This window comes from Pistacia vera, unplaced genomic scaffold (assembly GCF_008641045.1).
Source record: "Pistacia vera cultivar Batoury unplaced genomic scaffold, PisVer_v2 Contig448, whole genome shotgun sequence".
NCBI lineage: Eukaryota > Viridiplantae > Streptophyta > Magnoliopsida > Sapindales > Anacardiaceae > Pistacia > Pistacia vera.
This window is the reverse complement of record NW_022196277.1, coordinates 1-24,766: the sequence shown is the minus strand read 5'-3', so window position 1 is coordinate 24,766 and position 24,766 is coordinate 1. Positions and strand designations below refer to the sequence as shown.

Below are 24,766 nucleotides of genomic sequence, written 5' to 3'. Positions count from 1 at the left end.
TCGATTAGTGATGATCTGAACTCCTCATATATATATATATATATATAAATCAGCAGGGAAATCTTATAGTGTGATACATGAGAGATTATTTTTGGGTTGTGGTCATCTGGAAGAGTAATGAGCCTAGCTAACTAAATGTCATAGCCCTCATATCGCTCCACAACCAAACTTCTGCAGTACAATTCCAAATTTTATATAACTAGACTTAGATAACATAAATAATCCTCAAAATTCAAACTCAAACAGGCAAAATCATACACATATATATATTGCCTTAGTACATATATAGAGAAATGACAGTTACTGCAAAGCACTCATCGTAAATATATAGACTGATAATCGATCACCAGTACCGTTCCATTTGCCTAAGAAAAAATGATTGGTGCAACCATAACAGCGAAAAAGAATACCACATTTTGCATGGTCATCAGACTCGCTGCACCAGAGGCATCCACTTTAGTAGTATCATCATTAACAGGAGTAACTGCAATGGGGGTAGGCTTCACCTTCTTAGGTTTCCCAGGTGCGAGTGCTGGTGCAAGGGGTGCTGGTGCTGGAGCCGTTGCTGGAGGCTTAGAGCCAAAAATTTCCCAAGGAAGCAGCACCTTGTCCACTTGATAAACAGCAAGCTGCCCATCAGAATATATCACAGCAGACACACTAGCATTAGTAATACCTGTTGATATGTTGATTGAATTAGAGTAAGAGGTCGCATTAAGCTGATATCTGTATCTACTGTTGTCTCCCGCATTTGTTCTTAATGGGTTGCTTGCAGTTTGAAATTGTGATTGCGCGATATACGAAGAGAGTACATGAAACTGAATGAGTGATTCTTTCTGTGGATCGGTTAGGGAGTTTAGAGTGCCTGAACTGAGAGTGGAAAACGCACTATCGGTTGGTGCAAAGATTGTCATGCGACCGTTTGTGTTGTTGAGTTGATGCTCGATCTGGTCAATGACAGTAGTGGCTTTTAGGAGGCGAATAAAGAGTGTGAACCGGCCTGCTTGTTCAAGGATTCTGATGACATTGATGGGTCCTGAAGGAATTGGAGCTCCAAGAGGGGGTGGAGTTAGAGTTACGATTGGACCCGGTGGAGGAGCTGCGGTTGGGCCAGCTGGTACAGCCGGTGCAGCGGCTGGCTGGGCTAGTGTTGTGGTACAATGGAGGAGAAAGAGGAGGATAACTGAAAAAGAGAATGAAGATTGTTTCATCATCATCTTTCTTGTTTTTTGAGTGTTGTTGTTACTGCTAGAAAACAATTGCAAATGCAAAGAATATTAGTCCTTGCAGAAAACAATGCAAAGGATTAATGAAAGAAGTGTTTGATGAACTTCGAAACGAGGAGAGAGGGTATTTATTATGGTGGTACGAGGACGAAATTAGGTAAAATGTGCAGTTTTAGTTAGCAAAATCTTAGTTGTTATCACGAAGTAACTCCATATCTGTGTTAGATAGGTGGAGGGAATCAATGAAGAGTTAAAGTGGTTGTGGGGGCAAAATATAGATTGGTTTGATAGCTTACTAGCTTTGTTTTCAGTTGCGGTAAAAATGTTGAGTTGCTTATTGCATTGCAAGAGCAATATTTGGTGAATCGTGAAATGACCCAACTTCATGAATGTTACCCTTTATCCTTACCAGAATAATCTTATCATCTTCTGTCAATGTCTAAGCTGATGGCTCATCTGGGAATCCCTTAGATTGTGGATGGTCTACATTATCAAGGAAGTTGAGATGGTTCATCCCCTGATCTTGACCTTCTTTATATTAGCTGCTGTGGCTCATCTTGATTTCATATTTAGCATCTGGTTAATTGTGTGCATCACTATTGGACTTTAGCCCCATCCACACTGATGACAACTGTAGATCGCTTGGTGGCCCTTCACATCGCACACTCGTGTATTCTCAAGAGTAATCCATGACCCAAGGCACCAATAAAATTCTTTAAAAGTATTTTTTTAAGAAAAATATTATGTCATGATTTACAATCCTACCATCCAATTTTGTTGATATTTCAATATAGAGTAAACGACATATTCCCACCTGAGGTGTAGCGAAATCCTAAGTTGATATCCATGGTTGCATTTATTAAACTAACATTGTTGGTAACTATTGGAGTTAGTCGGAGAGGTGAGTGAGGTTGGCAAGTGAAAGTATGGGTTCTGTAGAGGAGGTTGTGGGAAGTCCAACGATAGTCTCGGAAGTAATTTTGGACTTTGGAATCAGCCGAAAAAACCCAAAAACTATCAGCTTGGATGCTACTAATGTGAGCATTTTTTTGCTAACATGAGACTGTTTTGTCCCAAATAAAGCGCTGGCATAATTTAGCATGCTAACGTGTGTCACGGTAGAGTAAAGAGTTGAAAATCTGTTAAAATGAAGGAAACAACGTTATTAAAGGTGAAAATTTGAAATAAATGCAACCAAAGATATAAACTTGAGATTTCGCTAAACCTCGGGTGGGAATATATCGTTTGCTCTTCAATATATTATCTAAGGTAAATCACTAAAAACCAAAAAAATTGACAGTTTATTTCTTAATAACAAATTCTTCTTATTTTATCATATTTTTGTTCATTAAGTCAAACACTGTATACATTTGTGAAAATTTCAAATTTATTTTAAATTAAGTATTAGAGTAAAAATGATGCTTAAAAGAGAAATTAATGTAGGTGGTATGAATTTTCTTTTTTCTAAAAAATTATGTGACTTTCAAGTAATTTTGATTAAGGATAAAATTGTAATTAATGACATATTCGGAATGTGGAGAATTAATTCGAACAAAGGGATACTGGCAGCCTTTAGTCCACAAAGATTTGTAATATAGGGGCTTATCGATATTTGCATATCCACAAGGGGTGTATTGGAAATTGATCATATAAGATAGGACACGTCATCCGTTTACTATATGACATTCGTTTTAAAGATATACGACATGTCGTTCAGGAAACAATTTAAAAAATTTATTCAAAACGAATATCATTGAAATCCATTATGGTAAACAAATATCGAGCAAAACTTGTATGAGATTGTCTCATGGTCTCGTACTCTCATTATCTGGGGTAAGATCGTCCAAGAAAATAAAGATATATATATTTAATTTTTAAAACTACCTTTTATGGTTGTGGACTTGTGGTTATTAATGGATAATAATTAGTTATTCTTGGATCATGGTGATGAGTGGATGAATTAAAAGAAAAATATGATAAATATGTGACAACATATATCATTAAACGATTGTCAATAAGGAAAGATAATAAGATTGTCTAATATAATTTATTTATTTATTTTTTTACAAATATAGGGCCTCTCAATCAGTGGCAGACCCAGGATTTTTGCCCGGGGGGGCCCCTTCGCTCCGCCACTGTTTGCCAATCAACTAGTGAAAACATAAGAAAATAATATCTAATTCACAAGGAAACACAAGAAAATTGTTACGTGGAAAAACCTCTTTAATGTAAAGAGATAAAAAAACCATGAGAATCTAATGATCCACTTAAATCCAATATAATCAAAAGAGTTTACTGATGCGTATTTTTGACAAACATGCAAATGTAATAAGTGCACTGGTCGCAAAAAGTAGTAAAATGATTAATAGAATATCGTTCCCACGAGGATAGTGTTACTAAGTGCCGATTTCTCTAGTTTAAGTCTTAATTGAAGCAACAATAAATTGGATTGATGAAAAATTAACGAACTAAATACAATTTAAGAAAATATAAATGAATGATAATGAAATTAAAGCAAAACACAACAACTTAACTAATTAAACAAAATGCTAAAAAAAATGCTAGGGTGTTGATTTCACCTAGATACACTAACCCGAATCATAGAATCTATTACCCAAGTTCTAATTCCTTGATTGAAAATGGAATTCCCAAGTTGTAAAACATACATTCTCAGGCTATATTTTCCTACTTATCTTTATTAAGCTTCCGCACCCAACAAAATGAAGATTAATAGTTCAAAGTCTTTTAAGCTTTATGAAATTCTATCTAGATTTCATAAATTGCTAAACCTATCTCTAGCGTTTGCTTAATCTACGGTATTTATCCCAAGAGGCACAATCACAAATCACTTCTCAGTCTTATTGTGAATAACACACATTTGAATGATCAAACATCCAAAAGTCATTAAGCAAAGAGATAAACACTCAATCATGAAATTAAAACTAAAAGTAAATCAATTCATATAAATTTGAATCATTGTATAAATGTTACATCAAACCCTAGCTAAACAACTCAGTTCATACTGAAAAACAAAACAAAATAACAAAAACAAACTGAATCAAGATTCATCATTGAAAAACAAGCAAAAGATGGAGAAATCTTCTCTAATTTGAAGCCTAAATCTTCAATAATCTTCTCCTTCCAAGAACTGCCTTCCAAATGAAGAACCAAGACCCCTTTTCTTTCATTTTCGTGCTAATTTATACCTCTTTCACTTAAGGACAAAGCCCTAGCAAGCCAAAACGTGTCGTTTTATTTTTCACATCTGACGCAGTTTCGCCGCAGTGAAGCTTTTTTCTTGCCATGACGAGAATCGTTCGGGCCAAATTTGAGCATGAAAGAGTCTAAATATGGAAAAGTGTTAAACATATGAATTGTAGCCCTTTAAATTATCTTTCTACTCGTTCAAGAATCAGCACAATCTGAGGTCTACAACTCAAGTTATGATAGAAATACTGAAGCACATCTAAAGACGTTTTTCTTTAGTTTCCAATGTACTGTTTACGACTTCAAGCCAAGTTTTCACCCTTGTCCAGTCAGAATTAGGAAAAACCCAAAACATAAAAGTTATAGCTCTGCTTCTTAGCTTTCCAAAAGTTCTAAAATCAGGTCATTATGAGTTTCCAAGCTCAAGTTACGTAATTTACGTTCAAAACTGTAATTTATGCTCAAAATCATTGTTTAGGCCTGTAAAGACAAATTAATAGAATTAGGTAACAACTATGACCCAAATTGTATGAGAAGTATCCTAAATCTTATCGAAATTTAATGCAAAATCATAGGAAAAAATAAGATTATCATTTACAACAACCACAAATCCACTAAAAATATTCTACACAAATTGAGAGTTTAATCACAACTCTAACAAAAGTAAAGTACACGAAAGTTTATAAAATTATGGATTACAATCCGTCCAAATCTAGATCTGTATGTAAAAGGGGAGTTGGGAATTGGGAAAGAAAAACTTAATATAAAAAAGACAAAACCTAACCTTTTAATTTTTTAACTGTTCTTTTTTTTTTTTTTTTTTTTGACCTTTCAAAATAACTTTTCAAATTTTTTCTTAAAATTGAGGGCAGGCCTGGGCCTACCCTCAAGGGGCCTGGGTCCGCCCCTACTCTCAATACCATGTAAATATATAGAGGTATAGTAATATTCGTTAAAAAAAAAAAACAATGACATATATCCCTTGCATGGAAAATGACATCTTGTTTCTCTAATAAGGTAAAGACAATCTATATAAAAACTCAAATCGTGTACATATAAACAAAAAGTAATACTATCTTTACACCACTTTTTACACTATTTTTATCACATCATGATGTGACATATGTCACGTCTAAACAAATTTTTAATTATTATGAATTTTTAATATTATAATAGAATTATTATTAGTAAAATGGTCATGAAGTAAGAGAATGGTGTAAAAAACTGGTATAAAGTTAGCATTACTCATAAACAAAATGTTGTTCATCATGGACGACATGTCGTGTATCGGCTATACATAAAATAAATGGTTGTTTATCATGGACAACATGACGATTAATCGGTTATAGAGAGACGAGATGTCATACTTTTTTGATGAATATCAATTAAACCCCTTTAGTTCAGCAAATATCATTCATAATAGTATAGGGTGTGTTTGTTTATTATTTTAGATATGATTTTTAAAAAAGTTGAGTTGGGTGGTTATTACGAGGTAGAATTTAAAAATTAACAAAAACTCATCCCTATGTTTGTTAATTTACTAAATACCCTTATAATAAAATATTAAAAATTAACAATAACACCCTCACCCACCCATTAAATGCCGCCAGTAGGCCACCACCGTCGGAGGGTGGGCGGAAGTCGCTATAATAGCGGATGGGGGTGTTTTTGTTAATTAAAATTTTTTTTTGGGTTGTTTAGTTAAATTAACAAACATAAGGAGTTTAAAAACAATTGAATGAAATATAATTAAATTTTCAGAATAAGAAAACAAATATGTATTTTGGATGGGGTTTTCCAAAATAGAGAAACAAATATTTTCGTACCTATGTGGTATTTGCTATAGGTAAAAAAGGGACGTGTCGTTTGGTTTTGTAATTTTCTATTCTTATTACAATTCTCTTCATTAATATTTTTGTTTCAATAATTTCACCTTCTAAAGTCCAAATTTAATATTAACCGTCTAATTTATATTTTAATTAAGAAAGCTAGTGTAACCTTGTTCATATTAAAATTCACAAGCAAAAAAAAAAAAAAATGAGAATCAGTGTTTCCCAAAATAAAAGCACAAAAAAACATCAAAATGATTTCATACAATTTCTTACATGTTTATGAAAAATTGGCAGCAAAAACTCAAAGCACCAAGACTTTTTTACTGATAACAGAGAACAATATAAAAATAATACTGCAAACACAAGCATGGCTTCTGCAAGTCTGCACATTATTGGAAAAAAGGAAGACTCAATCACCATCGTTCAATCCGGCAAATCATACTCCAGTCCATTAGGGAAAACGGACCCAATGAACTAAAAAATTAATGGTGCAACCGTAGCAACCCCAAACAATACCACAATATTTTGCACGGTCAGTATGAGACTCACCGCGCCAGAGGCATCGGCGGCATCTGTTTTACTATCATCAGGACTATATGCAACAGCCGCAGGCTTCTCCTTCTTAGGTTTTTGATCAGGTCCCGGTGCGGGAGCAGTTGCTGGAGGTTTAGCTCCAAAAATTTCCCAAGGAAGAAGCACCTTATCAACTTGATAAATGGCAAGCTGACCATCAGAGTATACGATAGCAGCTACACTAGTGTTAGTAAGGCCTGTTGATATATTCACTGAATTGGGATAAGCGGTGGCATTAAGCTGATATCTGTATCTACTATTATCTCCCGCATTTGTTCTCAATGGATTACTCACTGTTTGAAACTGTGATAACGAGATATACGAAGAGATTACATGAAACTGAATCAACGATTCCTTCTGTGGATCGGTGAGGGAGTTGAGAGTGCCTGAACTGAGACTAGAAAAGGCACCATCAGTTGGTGCAAAGATAGTGAGGCGACCGTTTGTGCTATTGATTTGATGCTCGATTTGGTTAATGACAGTGGTGGATTTAAGGAGGCGAATAAAGAAAGTAAAGCGGCCTGCTTTTACAAGGATTTTGATGACATTAGTGGGGCCAGACGGAATTGGAGCTCCAATAGGGGGTGGATTTATGGTTACGATTGGGGTCATTGGACTCGGTGGAGTTGGAGCTATGGTAGAGGCGCTTGGTGGAGTTGGTTTAGTTGGTGCAGCTGGAGCAGCAGCCGGCTGGGCTTGGGTTGAGGTGCAATGAAGGAGAAAGAGGAGGAGAAGTGAAAAAGAGACGAAAATTTGTTTCATCATCTTCTTTCTAGTATTTTGATTGTTTCAACCTTTGTTGATAGAAAATAATGCAAATGTTTGATATAAGACTGGACTCTAGCACTCTACACAAAGTGTTTGATGAATTTGGAAGGAGGAGAAAGCGTTTTTATAATGGTGTCAAAGATGGAGTTTGATAAAGTCTGCTGATCTAGTTAGCAACCATAGTTGTTGTCAAGTAGTATCTCCATCTTTGTTAGAATGGTGAGAGATATTGGGATGATACAATTGCAGAAACTAGTTAATTTGCTTGAAAAGGCAGGAAAAACAGAAGATTCAGGTGGGCCTGCAGTCTGTGGGCAAATGAAGATGGATATAATACTTAGTTTAATGTGACATATTTCTTGTGGTTAAAAGTGTGTTGGGTTTTTATTTCAATAGACATCATTCAAGACAAGCATAGGAAGATTAAAAATTGTTTCTTACAATGCGAATATGGAATTTTGCTTCACAATTTTTTTTTTTTAAATATATTATTACCAAATTATAATTGCTCCGATTCTGGTTTAGAGTTGGAAAAGTAACCCGCCCGGCCTGCGGCGGGTTACTACTTTTGGCGGGTTGGTCCTAACCCGCTCGCCAACAAAGGCAGGCTGGGTTAGGCCTGCCATGTTTGCGGGAATGGCTGGCCCAACCCGGCTCGCCAACCCTAACCCGACGGGTTAGGTTGCGGGTCGGGCCGGATTAACCCCCTTTTTTGAATTTGAATTTTTAATTTTTGATTTTGTTTTATTTAATTAACTTTTCAAATAAATAATTAACGATTTATAAATGAATAAATGTAATTGTTTTTAGTTAACTTTTCAAATATCAATAATTAAATTAATTTTTTTTATTAACATTTCAAATATTAATTCAATTTTAATACAATAAAATTTAATATAAGAAAAATTAGATTATTCATTCAATTGATGAAACTTTAGCATAAGAATGAATTATATTTTATACAAGATATAGAAATTTAAAAATAAGACTTCAGTAATTAATTTTTTTATATTTTACGTACCATAAAAAATAATAATAACAATGTGTCAAATATTACGAAGTTTTATACATTTTAATATTTATGATTTAGAAGTATAGTTTAATATTATTGTGTAAAATTATTTGTAGAAGTTCAATTATAATAATTTAATTAAAAGAATTAAAAAAATGGGGGAAACTTGAAAAAAATAATTAATTTTTTATTTTTTTTGGGGCAACTCGCCGGATTGGCTATTGTAAACAAATAGCAACCCGGCCCGCCCAGGGGTTGCATGCGGGTTGAACCCTCTCCAATGCGGGCCAGGTTAGGGTTGACCCGCCTAACCCGGCCCATTTGTTCCACCTTTATTCCGGTTCAAATGAAGGAGCAATTTTGTTATAGTTCGTATGTTCAAGCAAAAGCTTCACCTAGATAAGGGCCATAAGGCTTTAGAATAGAGTTAACCACTACTTTTTCCCATCCAAATAATGGCTCAATGACACATTTTCACCCACAGACTTTTAAAATACCATTTTATTATTCAAATTTATATTCCAATAGTGAACAGAGAGTAAACTTAGTCTAAACTGTTGGGGTTTTTGAAGATGGATGGCTGATGAGTCTTTTGGTGGTGGAAGAAAGTTGGATTTTAATGGTTGGAATTGATTAGAATTTGGCTTGGGAGGGGCAGTTGCGTAAACCATAATCGCTCGATTGTCGACAATTAAGATCGATATGATCGAAGAAGAGAATGATGATGGTGTGGGGTTGAACGATACCGAAATCGGAAACGAAATATAAATTTAGATAGTAAAGTAAAAATGTAATATAAAAAACAAATTCCTGAAAATTGACGTGAATTCATAGCTAGCATACTAAACATCTTGTTCTAATTGAAAGTGAATTTGCAGCCCATCAAAGTCACAATTAGTCAGTCGCTCTCAGTTTTCACCTTCACAATTTACAATTATACGTTTGGAGCGACCTCATTGTTCCCACAATTATTGGCATGTAATTATCCTAAGTGCTAAACATAGTTTAGTTCCAACAAAAGTACAGATGGGGCCAAACCCAGCTCACATCTCATCTGGAATTTAAAAATTAGGATATATAAAAGGAAAAATAACATCAAGATGAACCATTTCAACTTCCATGCTTAAGTGGAGTACCATCCAACATATAACTCTCAGATAATTTTCATTAAGATAGAGGATATCATTCATTAGGTTGGGGCTCTTCTTCATCTCACAAATCACCATCAATCTCCATGCAATCCTCTTTGCAACAAAGTACAGCAAATGGAACTTCTTTCCTGATAATAGCTGAGCCATTGTGGCAACAGAAAAACTCAAAATTTTACCCAGAAGATATGTTAAATGTCATGGGTAACTGAAAGCGAAGCTATCATGTCCATCTTTATTAAATTTGCCCACACACCCACTTGGCGTATTTTCTGTTTTTTATTTTCCTGATTTTGAAAGCAAACTAGCTATCTGCCGCCACAGGATCATGTCTCTCCATTGAGTCCCTCCACCTTATCTAATAAAAGATTGATCTTGCTATTTGCTAAAAACTAAAGTTTAATTGGCTAACTAAAGCTTCACATTTTACCTAATTTCATCCTTTTACAACCATTATAAATACCTCCTCCGCTTGTTCCGAATTCATCAAACACTTTCACCCAATTCTAGTCTTGCATTGTTTTCTAGAAAATAGCTTAACTAAACTCTCATAATACCAAAAACATGATGAAACAAACTTTCTTCTCCTTTTCACTTCTCTTCCTTTTTGTCCTCCATTGCACCACAAGTGTAGCCCAGCCAATCCCAGCTCCATTACCTCCTCCAACTCCTTCCACCCCCACCGCATCTCCTCCAGCTCCTCCCCACCCTAAAAGTTCACCTCCAGCTCCTCCCCTCCCTAAAAGTTCACCTCCAGCTTCACTGGTACCCGCTGCTGCTCCAGGTCCATCTGGCCCCGCCAATGTCACCAAAATCCTTGAAAAAGCTAAGGGATATTCCATCTTTATTCGTCTCCTAAAATCCACCTCAGTCGGTGATCAGATTGAGAAACAACTCAATGACTCAAGCAATGGCGTTACCATCTTTGCACCAACTGATGGTGCGTTTTCTACTCTCAGTTCAGGCGTTCTCAACTCCTTGAACGACGAGCAAAAGGAAGAACTAATCCAATTTCATGTAATCTCTTCATACATCCCTCTGTCACAGTTTCAAACCGTGAGTAACCCACTAAGAACAAATGCAGGAGACACAAGTAAATACACCTTTCCGCTTAATGTGACCGCTTATCCAAATTCAGTGAATATATCAACAGGTATTACCAACACTAGTTTGTCTGGTACCGTATACAGTGATGGGCAGCTTGCAATTTATCAATTAGACAAAGTTCTACTTCCCGTGAACATTTTTGGCCCCAAGCCTCCGGCACCGGCACCTTCACCAACAAAACGTAAGAAGGAGAACGATGATAGCCCTAGCGATGATAATAATACTGTTACAGATAGTTCAAGTGATGATGGTAAAGTGAACGCCTCAGGTGCAATTAGCCTCAAGATCATGACCATGCAGAATATGGTTTTCTCGGGGGTTGCCATGGTTGCAGCAATAGTATTGTCTCTATGACGACCATAAAGAAATGTGTGCTATAAGAGTAGTAGTCTATGATTTTGCAGAGTCGGATTGAAGGGTGGTGACGGAAAATAAATCGACATGGTGAGAGCTTTCAAGTAATTCTCCATTTCGATCAGTCCTTTGGGAATTTGTTTGATATTAATTGCTTGTTTATGTTTGAGTTTTGAGGATTTCTTTTATTAATTTTCTTTTTTCATTTTCAGTGATGTAACATCTGAAAATGTACTATAAATCTATTATGTGCGGCACTTTTTTTTAGATGCATGTGTATTAGGGATAAAGATGTTTCAATGGTTTGTTTTTCTCATTTAATGTAAGATTGTAAGGAATTTATATGTTAATATAAATAAATAAAGGTCAATGTGTGTGATCTTATCTTAAACGTAAAGTTTAATCGTCATTTATTTAATGATACATTTAGGACTGCTGAGGGAGGTAATTGAGAATTTAAAAAGTATGTGGAAGAATTATTACGAAACAGAAACCTCAGGGACAGAACGTTTATAAGCCATCACACATATTCTGGAAGATAAAAAGAGACATATTCTGGAAAAAAAAAAAAAAAAAGAGACATATTCTGGAAGGTGCCAGTGTGCCATAAATCACACTTTATCTTTTCTGCTTATTATTTCTCGCAAACCAAACACTTTCCCTTCACCGAAGCACAGAACATGTCAATCGTTCCAATCAGTGATCACCATGGCACAATCGCCACCCCCTTCCCCTCAGACGTATGGGAACCGTTCAAGAATTTCCCAGGAGGGTTCCCTTTTTCTCTTGACCTTTGGGACCCGTTCACTGATTTTCCTTTTCACTTTCCTTCATTTTCTCAGGAATTCTTCCCCTCTCTTGGATCCCAAATCAAGTGGAAAGAAACTCCAAGAGCTCATGTGTTCCAGGCCTTTCTTCCCGGACTTACCAAAGATGAAGTCGTAGTTTATGTTGATGAGGACAACATGCTTCAGATAAGCAGTGACGACGGCAAGTTCATGAGCCGGTTTAAGCTCCCTGAGAATGCCTTGGTGGATCAAGTTAATGCTTCGATGAATCATGGCGTGCTCACTGTAACTGTCTCCAAGAGGAACTCGACAAATCAGAATGTTAGAGTAGTTGAAATTACGGGCGAAGATTAATAAATTTTGTTGCTTTTTTGTAATATTGTTCATCATGTGGCTTGTTATGGGTTTTTAGAGTGGGATTTTGTTTCTCGCTGTCTGATTTAGTGGTGAACAGTGTTTGTTGTGAGTTATTGTAATAGTGGTTCCTGTGAAATTTAACTTTATCTTATGTTTAACTGCTTTCCTTATAGAATTGATGAAGAGGATTAAAGATTGAAGATGCAAAGTGTAGGAGGAAGCTGAAGCGCTAAGGTCATGTACTCTTCACACCAATCTACAACAGCCTGTTTCTTGGATGGGCTTAAAGGAAAAAAAATTATGATAATAAAGGATAAATAATAAGAAATATGTTAAGGGAAATTTCAACAACTGTTTCTGGGTTTTAGGTAAGCAAAAATCTTGTGTTCTGTTGTTCTCTTATGTGAGCGCCTCTGGTTTGAGTTGGGTTTTAGGCTAGCATATAAGGTGTCACAGTTGGCTACGGAAATCCTCGCCGTGAGAGGGGGTAGAGCGGGTAGAGCCCCTAGCCACTTGTCACTTAAGCATGCACTTTGGGAGTAAATCTTTCTTATGCAAAAGATTAGAAGGGGCTAGTCGCCTCTAGACACTTGACAGTGGTTCGACAGTAAAACAAAAAAAAAAAAAAAAAAAACTGCCTCATGTTGCGAATTAAGGGGCCTCATTGGGATAAAATTTACCCCGACTTACCCAAATTGTAGCACTAAATACTCTTTTCATTCTTTGATTAATTGCCAGGCAAAAAAAGATGGAAAATGCGGTTGTATGTAAACTTAGGAGGTGGGCTTTTGAGACTAGGTCTAAAAATTTAGCCCAAAAAGTTGGTCGGTCTTAGGAGGGGACCAGGCCTAAGGAGGAGGGCTTTGTCCCTCCACTGGGCCCTCTTTCAAGCTAAGACCCTAATTTTTTTACATATTTTCGTTTTAGTCTCTTGTATAATTACGTAAAACCCTTATAAGTTTTGAAATAAATATAAATTATAGGGGTTAAAAAAAATTTTACTAAATTTATTTAAAAAAAAATTCCAGGACCTAAAAAATTTATAAATTTTACTTTTGAAAAATACTAAAAACCCTATATAAAATTTTGTTTTCTCCCTAAAATATAAAAAAAATCGAGGGGAAAAAAGAATTTTTTTAGGCTCATAGGACCAGTCCTAAGGACCGGTCTAAGTCTTAAAATTGCTCATGGGCCTGGGATCATGAGCGACTAGTCCCATTTGAGATGAGTCTCAAAGAGGCTCAGGCTTAGGCCTGTTTGGGACTGGTCCTTGATCAACTCTATAAACTTGGAGTGACAAAGAGACATTTGGGTATTATAGATGGTAAAATAGTCAAGGTGAGGCCATTGATAATATCGTAGATTTATAGACACAAGAAGAGTAAACGCGAAAGCTCGTGAGTAGTTCAGCTCGTGGAGAGGGCTTACTATGGTCTGTACTAGCTCGTAGAATAAGCTAGTTCATAGAACAGTTCTTTTTACAAAGTGGGATATCTTATTTGATAGTCTTTCTTATAAGGTGGATTTAAAACGTGAATCCAACTAGCATTAAGTTAAACCAGCAGGCTATATAATGTTTAGTTGGTTATTAGGCTTGATGGGCTGACACATCCAAAACAATTTAATATATTCATATATCTTGGGGAAAAAAAAACACACATAAAACATATCATTTGTACAGTCGTAATGTCATGTCACTAAAATTGAAAAAAAAAAAAAAAAACCCTTAAAGTTCAAAGGAAATATGAAAAAAAATCAAACAAAGATGTTCATAAATAAGACTGGACAATTATTGGAAAGAGCTCACCATGTCCATTTATTGTCGATCAACAGCATTCAATCTGACTCTGCAAAATCATAACCCATTACCAGAAAGGAAATTCTACCTTAACGCACAAAAATTCTATTGCAGTCATAACGAAAATATTGTTGCTGCAACCATGGCAACCCCAGAGAAAACCATATTTTGCATGGTCGTGATCTTGAGACTAATTGCACCTGAGGCGTTCACTATATCATCGCTTGAACTATCTGTAACAGTAGTATCATCGCTAGTGCTATCATCGCTCTCCTTCTTACGTTTTGTTGGTGAAGATGCTGGTGCTGGAGGCTTGGCGCCAAAAATGTTCCAGGGAAGAAGCACTTTGTCTACTTGATAAATTGCTAGCTGCCCATCACTGTATACAGTACCTGACAAACTAGTGTTGGTAATACCTGTTGAGATATTAACTGAATTTGGATACGCGGTCACATTAAGTGGAAAGGTGTATTTACTTGTGTCTCCTGCATTTGTTCTTAGTGGGTTACTCACGGTTTGAAACTGTGACAGAGGGATGTATGAAGAGATTACATGAAATTGGACTAATTCTTCCTTTTCTTCGTCGTTTAAGGAATTGAGAACGCCTGAACTAAGACTAGAAAACGCACCATCAGTTGGTGCAAAGATGGTGACGCCATTGCTTGAGTCATTGAGTTGTTTCTCAATCTGGTCAGCCACTGAGGTGGATTTTAAGAGACGAATAAAGAGGGAAAATCCCTTGGCTTTTTCAAGGATTTTGGTGACATTGGTGGGGCCAGATGGACCTGGAGCAGCAGCGGGTACCAGTGGAGCTGGAGGTGAGCTGGTGGGGAGTGGTGGAGCTGGAGGAGATGCGGTAGGGCTTGGTGGAGTTGGAGGAGGTAATGGAGCTGGGATTGGCTGGGCTACAGTTGTGGTGCATTGGAGGAGAAAGAGGAGGAGAATTGAAAAGGAGAAGAAACTTTGTTTCATCATCTTTTTTGTATTTTGCGAGATCTTAGCTAGTAAATACTTTCTAGAAAACAATGCAGGACCAGAGTTGGCTGAAAGTGTTTGATGAATTAGGAACAAGGGGAAAAGGTATTTATAATAGTTAAAAGAGGATGAAAATAGGTAAAATGTAGAGTTATAGTTAGCAAAAGTTTAGTAGTTATCTAGTAGTAACTCAATCTTTGTTATAAAGGTAGAGAGAATCGACAGAGAGAGATGGATGATTTTGTGGCGGCAACTAGTTTGCTTAAAGAGGCAGGAAAAACCAGAACAGAAGACATTTCGAGTGTTTTGTATGGGTGGGCCAATAAGATGGACATTATAGCTTTTTCTTTTTCTTTTATTTTTATTTTCAATTGCAGGAGAAAAACTTACTGGTAAAAACTTAGAGTTGCTTATTACTATAATAGCTCAACCTGAGGAAAGAAGATTCACATTTACTTGCTCTACATCTTGCAGAAAAATTGAATGACATTTTGAACTATATTCATTTTGCTTACTTTATATTGATTTTGTCATTGAGACAGTATAGAAAACGTATCTGTTTCTCTCTCATTTCCTTTTTAATAGCAGATGTTTAAATTCTCAGTCATGATAAGAAAGAGTTCGAGAGATTAAGGTTGTGTCATCAGAAACTATATAGAATCTATTTTGGCTGACAGTCAATTACATAGTTTTGGAGGTGTTGGCAGTAGCCTTTATTGTGTTTTAAGTTGCAATGCTGACATGTTCACTCAAAACTCGAGTGTTTCAAGTTCCCTGTGAAGGACAATATGATCTACCACCATATTGATTCACTACCTTCTTTCCTTGAATAAATCCTCTATCTTGTAATTTAGCAGATCAATTGCATAATGAAACTCATTAGGCCATCTTTTGAATTATGTATCTATGCAGTAGGCATTGATGGTTACATACTTGACTCTCAAACCAAAACTATACGTAAAGAATTGACGATTCGATTGAGGAAAAAAACCAGACTCAGCCAGCCCTTACAGGGAGGTTATGCTTTTCAGCATAACAGAGGTTTCATCCAAGATAAAGGCAGTTAGGAGTGCTTGGTGATAGAATCTGCAGAGTACTGTAAACATAAATTTTCTCAAATTGTATCCAAAATTCTTCACGAACTGCGTTATTCTACTATTAGTTGATCTTTTCATTCTTTAATTACCAATTGGTACAAATAGATAATGCAAAGTAAATGTTAGTTTTCTCTCTAAATGCTATCATGAGAAGGCAGCAATGGGGCATGTGAAGAGTAGAACAAGAAGAAAAATTTCAGGCTTAAGCATATGCTATGGAATGAACAGAACAAAGGGTGAAAAAAATGGATAGACAATAACTTGGGAGATAACAGTCTAATTGCTTTTGAACAAATACATACAAAAAAATCTAATTTCTTAGTGTTTCTGTATCCAGATCCAGTGAAATGGGAATACTGCCGTTATGTTTCCTCTGTCTAGTCTTAAAATCAAGACTTTAATATATGATGAAACACTAAAGAAATTCATGAAATGGGAGCCTGAAACTAACGTGTGTATAATTGATAAAATTCCTGTTATATGGTTCGACATGCCACTCATTTCTCTTGCAGGATGTAGAGCAAGTTGAACATCTTACCTCAGGTTCTGCCATTCTGGAAATAAGCAATTCAATATTTTTACCCAGAACATATGATCAAGTGAATACAAAGCTATCATGTGTGCATCTTAACTTATTGGCCCGCCCACCAACTTGAAATCGTAATCCTGCCTTTTCTAGTAAACTAGCTGCCGCTGCAGATTGCAGTATCTTATATCTTTCCATGGATTCCCTTCACCTACAAAGATTGAGTTGATAAAAATTAAGGTTTTGCTAACTAAAATTTCACGTTTCACCTAATTATGTACTCTTACAGCCATTATAAATACCGTCTTCCTCGTTGGGAATTCATAAAGCAATTGCGTTGTTTTGTTGTAAAAAAGGCTAGCTACAACGCTCGAAATAAAACAAAGATGATGATGAGACAATCTTTCTTCGCTTTTTCAATTATCATACTCTTTTCCCTCTATTGCAACAAAACTCTTGCTCAGCCAACCGTAGCTCCATTACCTTCTCCAAATCCGCCAAGCCCCACCGCATTTCCTCCAGCTCCTCCCCTCCCTACCGCCACACCTCCAGCTCCACTGGTACCCGCTGCGGCTCCAGGTCCATCTGGCCCCACCAATGTCACCAAAATCCTTGAAAAAGCCAAGGGATTTTCGCTCCTTATTCGTCTCTTAAAATCCACCTCAGTCGCTGACCAGATTGAGAAACAACTCAATGACTCAAACAATGGGTAACCATCTTCGCACCGACTGATGGTGCGTTTTCTAGTCTTAGTTCAGGCGTTCTCAACTCCTTGAACGATGAACAAAAGGAAGAATTGGTCCAATTTCATGTAATCTCTTCATACATCCCACTATCACAGTTTCAAACTGTGAGTAACCCACTAAGAACAAATGCTGGAGACACAAGTGAATACACCTTTCCGCTTAATGTGACCACTTATCCAAATTCAGTGAATATCTCAACAGGTATTACCAACACTAGTTTGTCAGGTACCATATACAGTGATGGGCAGCTTGCTATTTATCAAGTAGACAAAGTGCTTCTTCCCTGGAACATTTTTGGCGCCAAGCCTCCAGCACCGGCACCTTCACCAACAAAACGTAAGAAGGAGAACGATAACAGCATTACTGATGATAATAGTGTTACAGATAGTTCAAGTGAAGATACAGTGAACGCATCTGATGCGATGAGTCTCATGATTATCAGTATGCATACCATGGTTTTCTCAGGGGTTGCCATGGTTGCAGCAACAATATTTTCGTCATGAGAAAGTAAAAGCATTTCCGTGCGTTAAGGTGTGATAGACACGGTAGAAGTTCCTTTCTGGCAATTGGTTATGATTATGCAGAGTCCGATTGAATGGTGGTGATCGATAATAAATGGACATGGTGAAAGCTTTCGAGTAATTGTCCAATCCAATTCATTGATGAATTTGTTCGTTATTTGCTTTTGAAATTGGAGATACTTTCCTATTATTCTTATATATTGTTCTATATTTTCCCATCTCATGTTCCTATCTTCTTCAGCTATTACATGAATCCACCATTAGCTGTTTCATAAACTTTATAAGAATGACAGAACTCAACTATATTTTGACACCCCTTTTTTCTCTTCTTTCTGATCTTTAGTGAATAAACTAAAACCCATATATTACCTCCGGGTTTGGGGTGATGCAATCTTTGGAAACCTCGTCGGAGTCATCTTAAACTATTCTTTTTTTACTTTTTCAATATCACATATTTATAAGATAGATTTGGAATTAATGAATAAGTTGTACTATGACAGCTTACGAAACTGCCACCTTAATATTGGTCCACTATCTCTTTCCATGAATGACGCCTCAATCTCCTAATACATCAGATTGAACCTCACTAATTAATCAGTCCATTTTCGAATTATATCTGCAGTAGGACACTCTCAACCTTTAGAAAAGCATTTGAGGATGGGACTAACTGTCCATTCCATCCATGATAAAGGAAACCATAGATTTTCTGATACACTACCCAAATTCTTTACGAACTGAGTTATTACTAATCGGTAAAAATAGCTGATGAAAGGTTAAATGTTTGTCATTTCTGTGAAATTTGCAATGAGAAGGAATTTAACATTGGCGCATGTAGAATTAGAAGAACAGTTGCAGGCTAAAGGGTATGATGTAGAATGAGTAGAACAAAAAGAGCAAAGACAAAAACCCTCAAGGATTGGCTTATCGGTTAAAGAGGTTTGTTCCCCTCCTTGAGTTTCAGGGTTCAAATCTTATGGTCACCTACCATAATAATATTGTAACTTACCTGATCCTTTGAACTTGTAGAGTGTTCAATGGGAAAAAAAAAAAAGGAGCAAAGACCAAGACATGCACACATAGAACAAAAAGAGGGAAGCAGAGTTAGGATAAACTCAAGTTTTTAGCAGGTTCAGGACAATTAAATATTTTTTTTTTTCTTGAAGACATTTTAGAGTATATTCATAAATCATAAGCCAATACTGAATTTCAATAAACGGGAACTCAGACTGTGGCATTTGAATGATAAAATATCGTGTAACATTCCTGATTATAGTTCAACATGTCGTTCAATATTCTTGCCAGAAATAGAGCAAAGGAAACATTTCGCCGTTGTGGCAATAACTCCTAACATTTTTACCAGGAAGATATCTGCAAGTGAAAAGAAAGCTATCATGTCCATCTTTTTTGGCCCACACACCAACTTGAAATCTCTTCTGTACATTTTTCCTGCCTCTTCAGGCAAACTGGTTGCGGCTGCAGATTGCACTATAATATCTCTCTCCATCGATTCCCTCCACCTATATAACAAAGATTGTGTTGCTAATTGATAATAACTAAGGTCTTTGTAACTTAAAATCCCCATTTCACCTAATTTCATCCTTTTACAACCATTATAAATACCTTCTCCCCTAGTTCGAAATTCATCAAACACTTTCAGAAAAGTGTACATTTGCACTATTTTCTGCAAAGCCATTAATTCTTCTTGCATTTGCATTGCTTTTAGCTACAACAGTCAATATACTACAAAGATGATGATGAAACAATCTTTCTTGTCTTTTTTTTTTTCACTTCTCCTCCTCTTTCTCCTACTCTAACCCAGCCGGCAGCTTCTTCTGTAGCTCCGCCAACTCCACCCAGCCCCACCGCATCTCCTCCTCTCCCTAAGAGTATAACTCCACTGATTCCCGCTGCTGGTCCAGGTCCATCTGGTCCCACCAAACGTCACCAAAATCCTTGAAAAAGCCAAGCAATTTTCGCTCCTCATTCGACTCCTAAAATCCACCTCACTGGCTGACCAGATTGAGAAACAACTCAATGACCCAAACAACGGCATGACCATCTTTGCACCATCTGATAGTGCGTTTTCTAGTCTTAGTTCAGGCGTTCTCAACTCCTAGAACGATGAACAAGGGAAGAATTGGTCCAATTTCATGTACTCTCTTCATACACCCCTCTATCACAGTTCCAAACTGTGAGTAATCCAGTAAGAACAAATGCTGGAGATACGAGTAAACTCACATTTCCGCTTAATGTGACCGCTTATCCAAATTCAGTGAATATATCAACAGGCATTACCAACACTAGTTTGTCAGGGACCGTATATCGTGATGGGCAACTTGCAATTTATCAAGTAGACAAAGTGCTTCTTCCCTGGAACATTTTCGGCGCCAAGCCTCCAGCACCGGCACCTTCACCAACAAAACTTAAGAAGGAGAACAGTGACGATGCTGATGATTCTCTTGCAGATAATCCCAATGATGATAAAGTGAATGCCTCTGGTGCAATGAGTCTCGAGATATTCAGTGGGATTGCAATGGTTGCAGCTATAACATTTTCTTTATAAGAAAAGGAATGATGAGCTGAGCTGGGTCCAAGTTCTTTCACAATTAATCGACATGGTGATGGTGAGCGCTTAATTTCCAATCCAACATGTCAGCTTCTGTTTGATATTCCCTGGCTTGTTCTGCAATTTGTTTCATTTATGTAACACTGAAATCTCTTCAGCTGTAAAAGCCCAACATAGTTTCTAAGGCTACATGACAATCGAGCCCGATATTCATGGGATCCTCGCATGAGCCTTGAAAATGAAGGCCCATCACGGAATTGGGCTGCTGTATTGAGCAATGAGCATGAGTGAATAATGTGAATCTGGTAAGGTTGCCTTACTTTATTTCTAGTTGCATTTACTGTTCATATGAGAGTAATTGCATAAACTTAATTTAGTATACACCAAGATGGAAATGGAAGATATTATAAATATTTCACACCTACCAATTAATCAATATCAAAAGTAATTAATCTATAATTGCTTTGTGTTACATTTTCTTAATCAATGATTACAGTATTAAATGATTAAAGTGTGTATTATCACAAGTTAAAATGAGGTTTCCACCACCAATTCATCTCTGTACTTTGACTTAAACATCTTGAGATGATCTTTACGTATAAGCAATGCTCACACAAAGAGCTCAGTTGTGGTGGAATAATTAGCAGTAGCCTCCATTGCCTTCATTTTCACCTGCTATGTTATGTTTTGTTAAATACTTCACCCGGAATCCAAGAACGCTGTATACACAGCTAAAATACCAGACTCATAGTCAGTCTTTTCATGCTGCTTCTATCTGCGGTTCCATCAATTATAAAGGCAATCAGCCTATTTGATTAATTGGTGGATGGAGTCCACAGATTGTATACCAAACATGAGTTTACTCACAAACTACCCAAATCTTCAAAAGCAAGCACCACTTGTACTCTTTCCATTATTTGATTACCAATTGATAATTAAAGATAGCTGATGCAGAATGGACATTGCCGCATGTGAAATAAAAGAGTAGAATCAGAAAAGGGGAAAATTTTCCTGGTGGGTAATGCTACAGATTTAGCAGAACGAAGATATCAGCAATATTGCAGAAGAAAAAATAACTTCTACATTATTGGTAGACAATCACTTTAGAGTGTTAACAGGCCAACAGCTTTGGAGTAAAGGCATAAATAAAATTTTAATTTCTTAGTGCTATATCCAAATCTACACAAATGCAGATACTTGTCACTGGTTGTGATTGCTCAAACTGAAAGAAAAATATTGATTCATTCATTGATTTTTGAAGCCAAAATTACTTTCATATGCCTGTTTCATACCTTCTAGATTGTCGAAGCAATTTCTATAGGTGGTACATTTGCTTTTATAATTGAACTTAGTACATATCTGAATATCAGACTGTGTTTAATCAGAAATCATAATGAGCTGTCGAAACAAAGACTAAACACTTCAACTTCCAGGCTAATTATGTGGACTGTGGACCATCTCCAATCAAATAGTTAGGGACCCAGATGACCCATAACCGTTGACAATTGCAGAGCATGATTTTCATGAAGATAGACATTAGTATTCATGAAGTTGGGCCACTGTCCCCATCTCATAAATCTCCATCCATATTTCATGAAAATACTGATCCTGCAGGAATTGAAGTAGAACAAAAGAAACTTCTTTCTTAAGGTTATGGCAAGCAAGCAACGCCCATTTTTACGCGGTATATTTATACAAGTGAAAGTAAAAGCTATCATATTCATCTTTATTTGCCAACACAACTACTTGAAATCTCCAGTTTTTCTGCTTTTTCAAGCAATCTAGTCGCTGCAACAGTGTTCATGATCTCTCTCTCCATTGATTCCCTCCACCAATCTAGAAAATTAAAGTTGCCAACAGCTAAGATTTTATAACTAAAACGATACATTTCACCTAACTTGATTATCTTCCCTCTATAATAAAACCCGCCCACTCTGTTCTCAGTATTCATCCAAAACTTTGTTCAAACTCCATTCTTTCTTATATTAAACGTCAAATACTACAAAGATGGTCATGAAAAAACCTCTGTTCCATTTATCACCGCTTCTCATCTTTCTTCTACATTCCACCACTACTCTTGCCCAGCCGGCTGCAGCTCCAGCTCCAGCTGGCCCAACAAACGTCACAAAAATCCTGGAAAAAGCTGGCCAATTTACGCTTCTTATCCGGCTCATGAAGGCCACTTCAGTTGCTGATCAGATCGATCACCAACTCAATGACTCAAACAATGGAATGACCCTATTTGCGCCGAGTGATAACGCATTTGCTGGCCTCAGCTCCGGCACTCTCAACTCCCTAAACGATCAACAAAAGGTGGCATTGATTCAGTTTCATGTAATCCCCTCGTACATCACTGTATCCCAGTTCCAAACTATGAGCAATCCGATCAGAACAAACGCCGGAGATAGTAGCCCATACAAATATCCACTCAACGTCACCACTTTCGGCAATTCAGTGAATATATCAACCGGCATTACCAACACGAGTGTTTCTGGCACCGTATATACTGATGGTCAACTTGCTGTTTATCAAGTTGACAAAGTGCTTCTTCCTTGGGATCTTTTTGGCGCTAAGCCCCCGGCACCCGCACCGGCACCCGCAAAGCCTAAGAAGAAGGCTGGTAGTGCTGATGACACTCCTGATGATACTACATTGGCTACATCTGGTGCCTCGAGTCTCAAGGTAACCGTGCAAAATGTGGTTGTGTTCGGGTTTGCTATGGTTGCAGCAACAATGTTATCTCGATGACAGTAAAAGAAAATTGGGTGTGTGATTTTTTGAATTGAACGGTGGTATTAAAAATCAATGGAGATGGTGGTGTTTTTCATAATTGTCTGTTTTCAATCTCATTTTGTATGATATTAATTGCTTGTTTGTCATGTATCGTTAAGATTGAATTTTGAGCTTTCTTTTTTTACTTTGTTTTTGTTCTCTTTTTCGACATCTATGTAATGTAATTCTTGAATTATGTAATTTTGTTCCGTAAATGTTAATACGGCAATGGACTTTGGTCATTTTATTTTATATCATGTTCATGTTCTCTAATTCAATCTTCAATGTAAACGAAGAAGACAACCAACCTTTAGGTGACTGAATGATTTAATAGGGATTTTTTGGTGTATTATTCAAGAGATTTTAAGTTTAAGTTCCTCCTAGGTTACTAATAAGGATAGTCACTAGAACTCTTATCTAGTTAATAGTTTTAGGGTCTCAAAAAATTAATTAAGATATAAATAATCATTAAAAAAAATAATGATATGAACGATTGATTGTTGGTTCAACTTTAAACTTAAATGAGATTCAAGTGGGCCGCATATAAAGCAGAGTGAACCCAAAATGGCCCACTATAATGAATGAACCCATACAATAAAGGACGATACGCGGTAAACTAGGCCTTTTGCCAGGCATGCTTTAATCCTATCAACGTCAAGATGATGTTTCTTGTACCATATAAAACACCTTATTTAAACAAGACATATATTGTTCACCAGTAATATTAGCTTTATAAGCTTCTTTCATAACCATTGACGTGATAACTCATAAAGGTTAGCTCCAAAATGGGTAGGCACGACCCATAGCAAGCAAGCAGGTCTCATTTACAAACTGATCAATTACGAACGGTCACATCAGAGGTTGTGAGAGAAAATTATAGACCCAGTATTACTTATTGTTCACAGAGACATTTGAACCGACTTGTCATTCAAAATAAAACGACTTATCATAAATGCTTCAGATAAGCAAACGTTTAATTTTTTTTTTTTTTTCACATTACTGTTACCCCCAAGATCCAGAATTGAAAAGCTCATCTTAATTAAGGGGGCCGTACATGTACATGTCAATAATTAAGCCCATGTTAATTGGAGTCGGAATTGGAAGCATATGATATGAAGATGTAGTTTAAATAATTGATTTGATGTAGGTAATTAATGTTTGATAAAGGGTCTTTTTCCATTTGGCCTCACATCCATGATAATTATGTATATAGTAGTGTCTAGTGTGTGGTTGTTGCATATATAGTTTCACTTCAAATGATGGAATTTTTGACAATGAAAGCAAAGCACCTTTAACTCAAATCTTAATCAAAATTAACGTTGCCGGCCCTTTCCCACCTCCCCTACATTATTATTCATCCATCAAAACTCCAAATTTATAAAATAGAATCTAA

The 24,766-nt window shown here is 36.5% G+C and overlaps 6 protein-coding genes and 2 pseudogenes across 6 annotated transcripts; 5 read left to right on the top strand and 3 right to left on the bottom strand.

The window, feature by feature from the left end:
* Positions 1–238: 238 nt before the first annotated feature.
* LOC116144586 (fasciclin-like arabinogalactan protein 12) lies at positions 239–1,310 on the bottom strand. The gene has a single exon (XM_031430031.1). The coding sequence runs from the start codon at positions 1,215–1,217 to the stop codon at positions 366–368; it is 852 nt and encodes a 283-aa protein (XP_031285891.1). The 5' UTR covers positions 1,218–1,310; the 3' UTR covers positions 239–365.
* Positions 1,311–6,493: 5,183 nt separating this feature from the next.
* LOC116144585 (fasciclin-like arabinogalactan protein 12) lies at positions 6,494–7,714 on the bottom strand. The gene has a single exon (XM_031430030.1). The coding sequence runs from the start codon at positions 7,601–7,603 to the stop codon at positions 6,740–6,742; it is 864 nt and encodes a 287-aa protein (XP_031285890.1). The 5' UTR covers positions 7,604–7,714; the 3' UTR covers positions 6,494–6,739.
* Positions 7,715–10,241: 2,527 nt separating this feature from the next.
* LOC116144581 (fasciclin-like arabinogalactan protein 12) lies at positions 10,242–11,624 on the top strand. Its single transcript, XM_031430024.1, has one exon. It carries the CDS (start codon positions 10,331–10,333, stop codon positions 11,225–11,227), a length of 897 nt encoding a protein of 298 aa, XP_031285884.1. The 5' UTR covers positions 10,242–10,330; the 3' UTR covers positions 11,228–11,624.
* Positions 11,625–11,810: 186 nt separating this feature from the next.
* LOC116144583 (18.1 kDa class I heat shock protein-like) lies at positions 11,811–12,669 on the top strand. The gene has a single exon (XM_031430028.1). The coding sequence runs from the start codon at positions 11,908–11,910 to the stop codon at positions 12,367–12,369; it is 462 nt and encodes a 153-aa protein (XP_031285888.1). The 5' UTR covers positions 11,811–11,907; the 3' UTR covers positions 12,370–12,669.
* Positions 12,670–14,080: 1,411 nt separating this feature from the next.
* On the bottom strand, positions 14,081–15,142 carry LOC116144590 (fasciclin-like arabinogalactan protein 12). Its single transcript, XM_031430033.1, has one exon. It carries the CDS (start codon positions 15,140–15,142, stop codon positions 14,285–14,287), a length of 858 nt encoding a protein of 285 aa, XP_031285893.1. The 3' UTR covers positions 14,081–14,284.
* Positions 15,143–17,157: 2,015 nt separating this feature from the next.
* On the top strand, positions 17,158–18,017 carry LOC116144566 (annotated as a pseudogene).
* Positions 18,018–18,812: 795 nt separating this feature from the next.
* Positions 18,813–20,598, top strand: LOC116144591 (annotated as a pseudogene).
* A 1,936-nt stretch (positions 20,599–22,534) lies between these two features.
* On the top strand, positions 22,535–23,622 carry LOC116144577 (fasciclin-like arabinogalactan protein 12). Its single transcript, XM_031430021.1, has one exon. The coding sequence runs from the start codon at positions 22,609–22,611 to the stop codon at positions 23,347–23,349; it is 741 nt and encodes a 246-aa protein (XP_031285881.1). The 5' UTR covers positions 22,535–22,608; the 3' UTR covers positions 23,350–23,622.
* Positions 23,623–24,766: the final 1,144 nt, after the last annotated feature.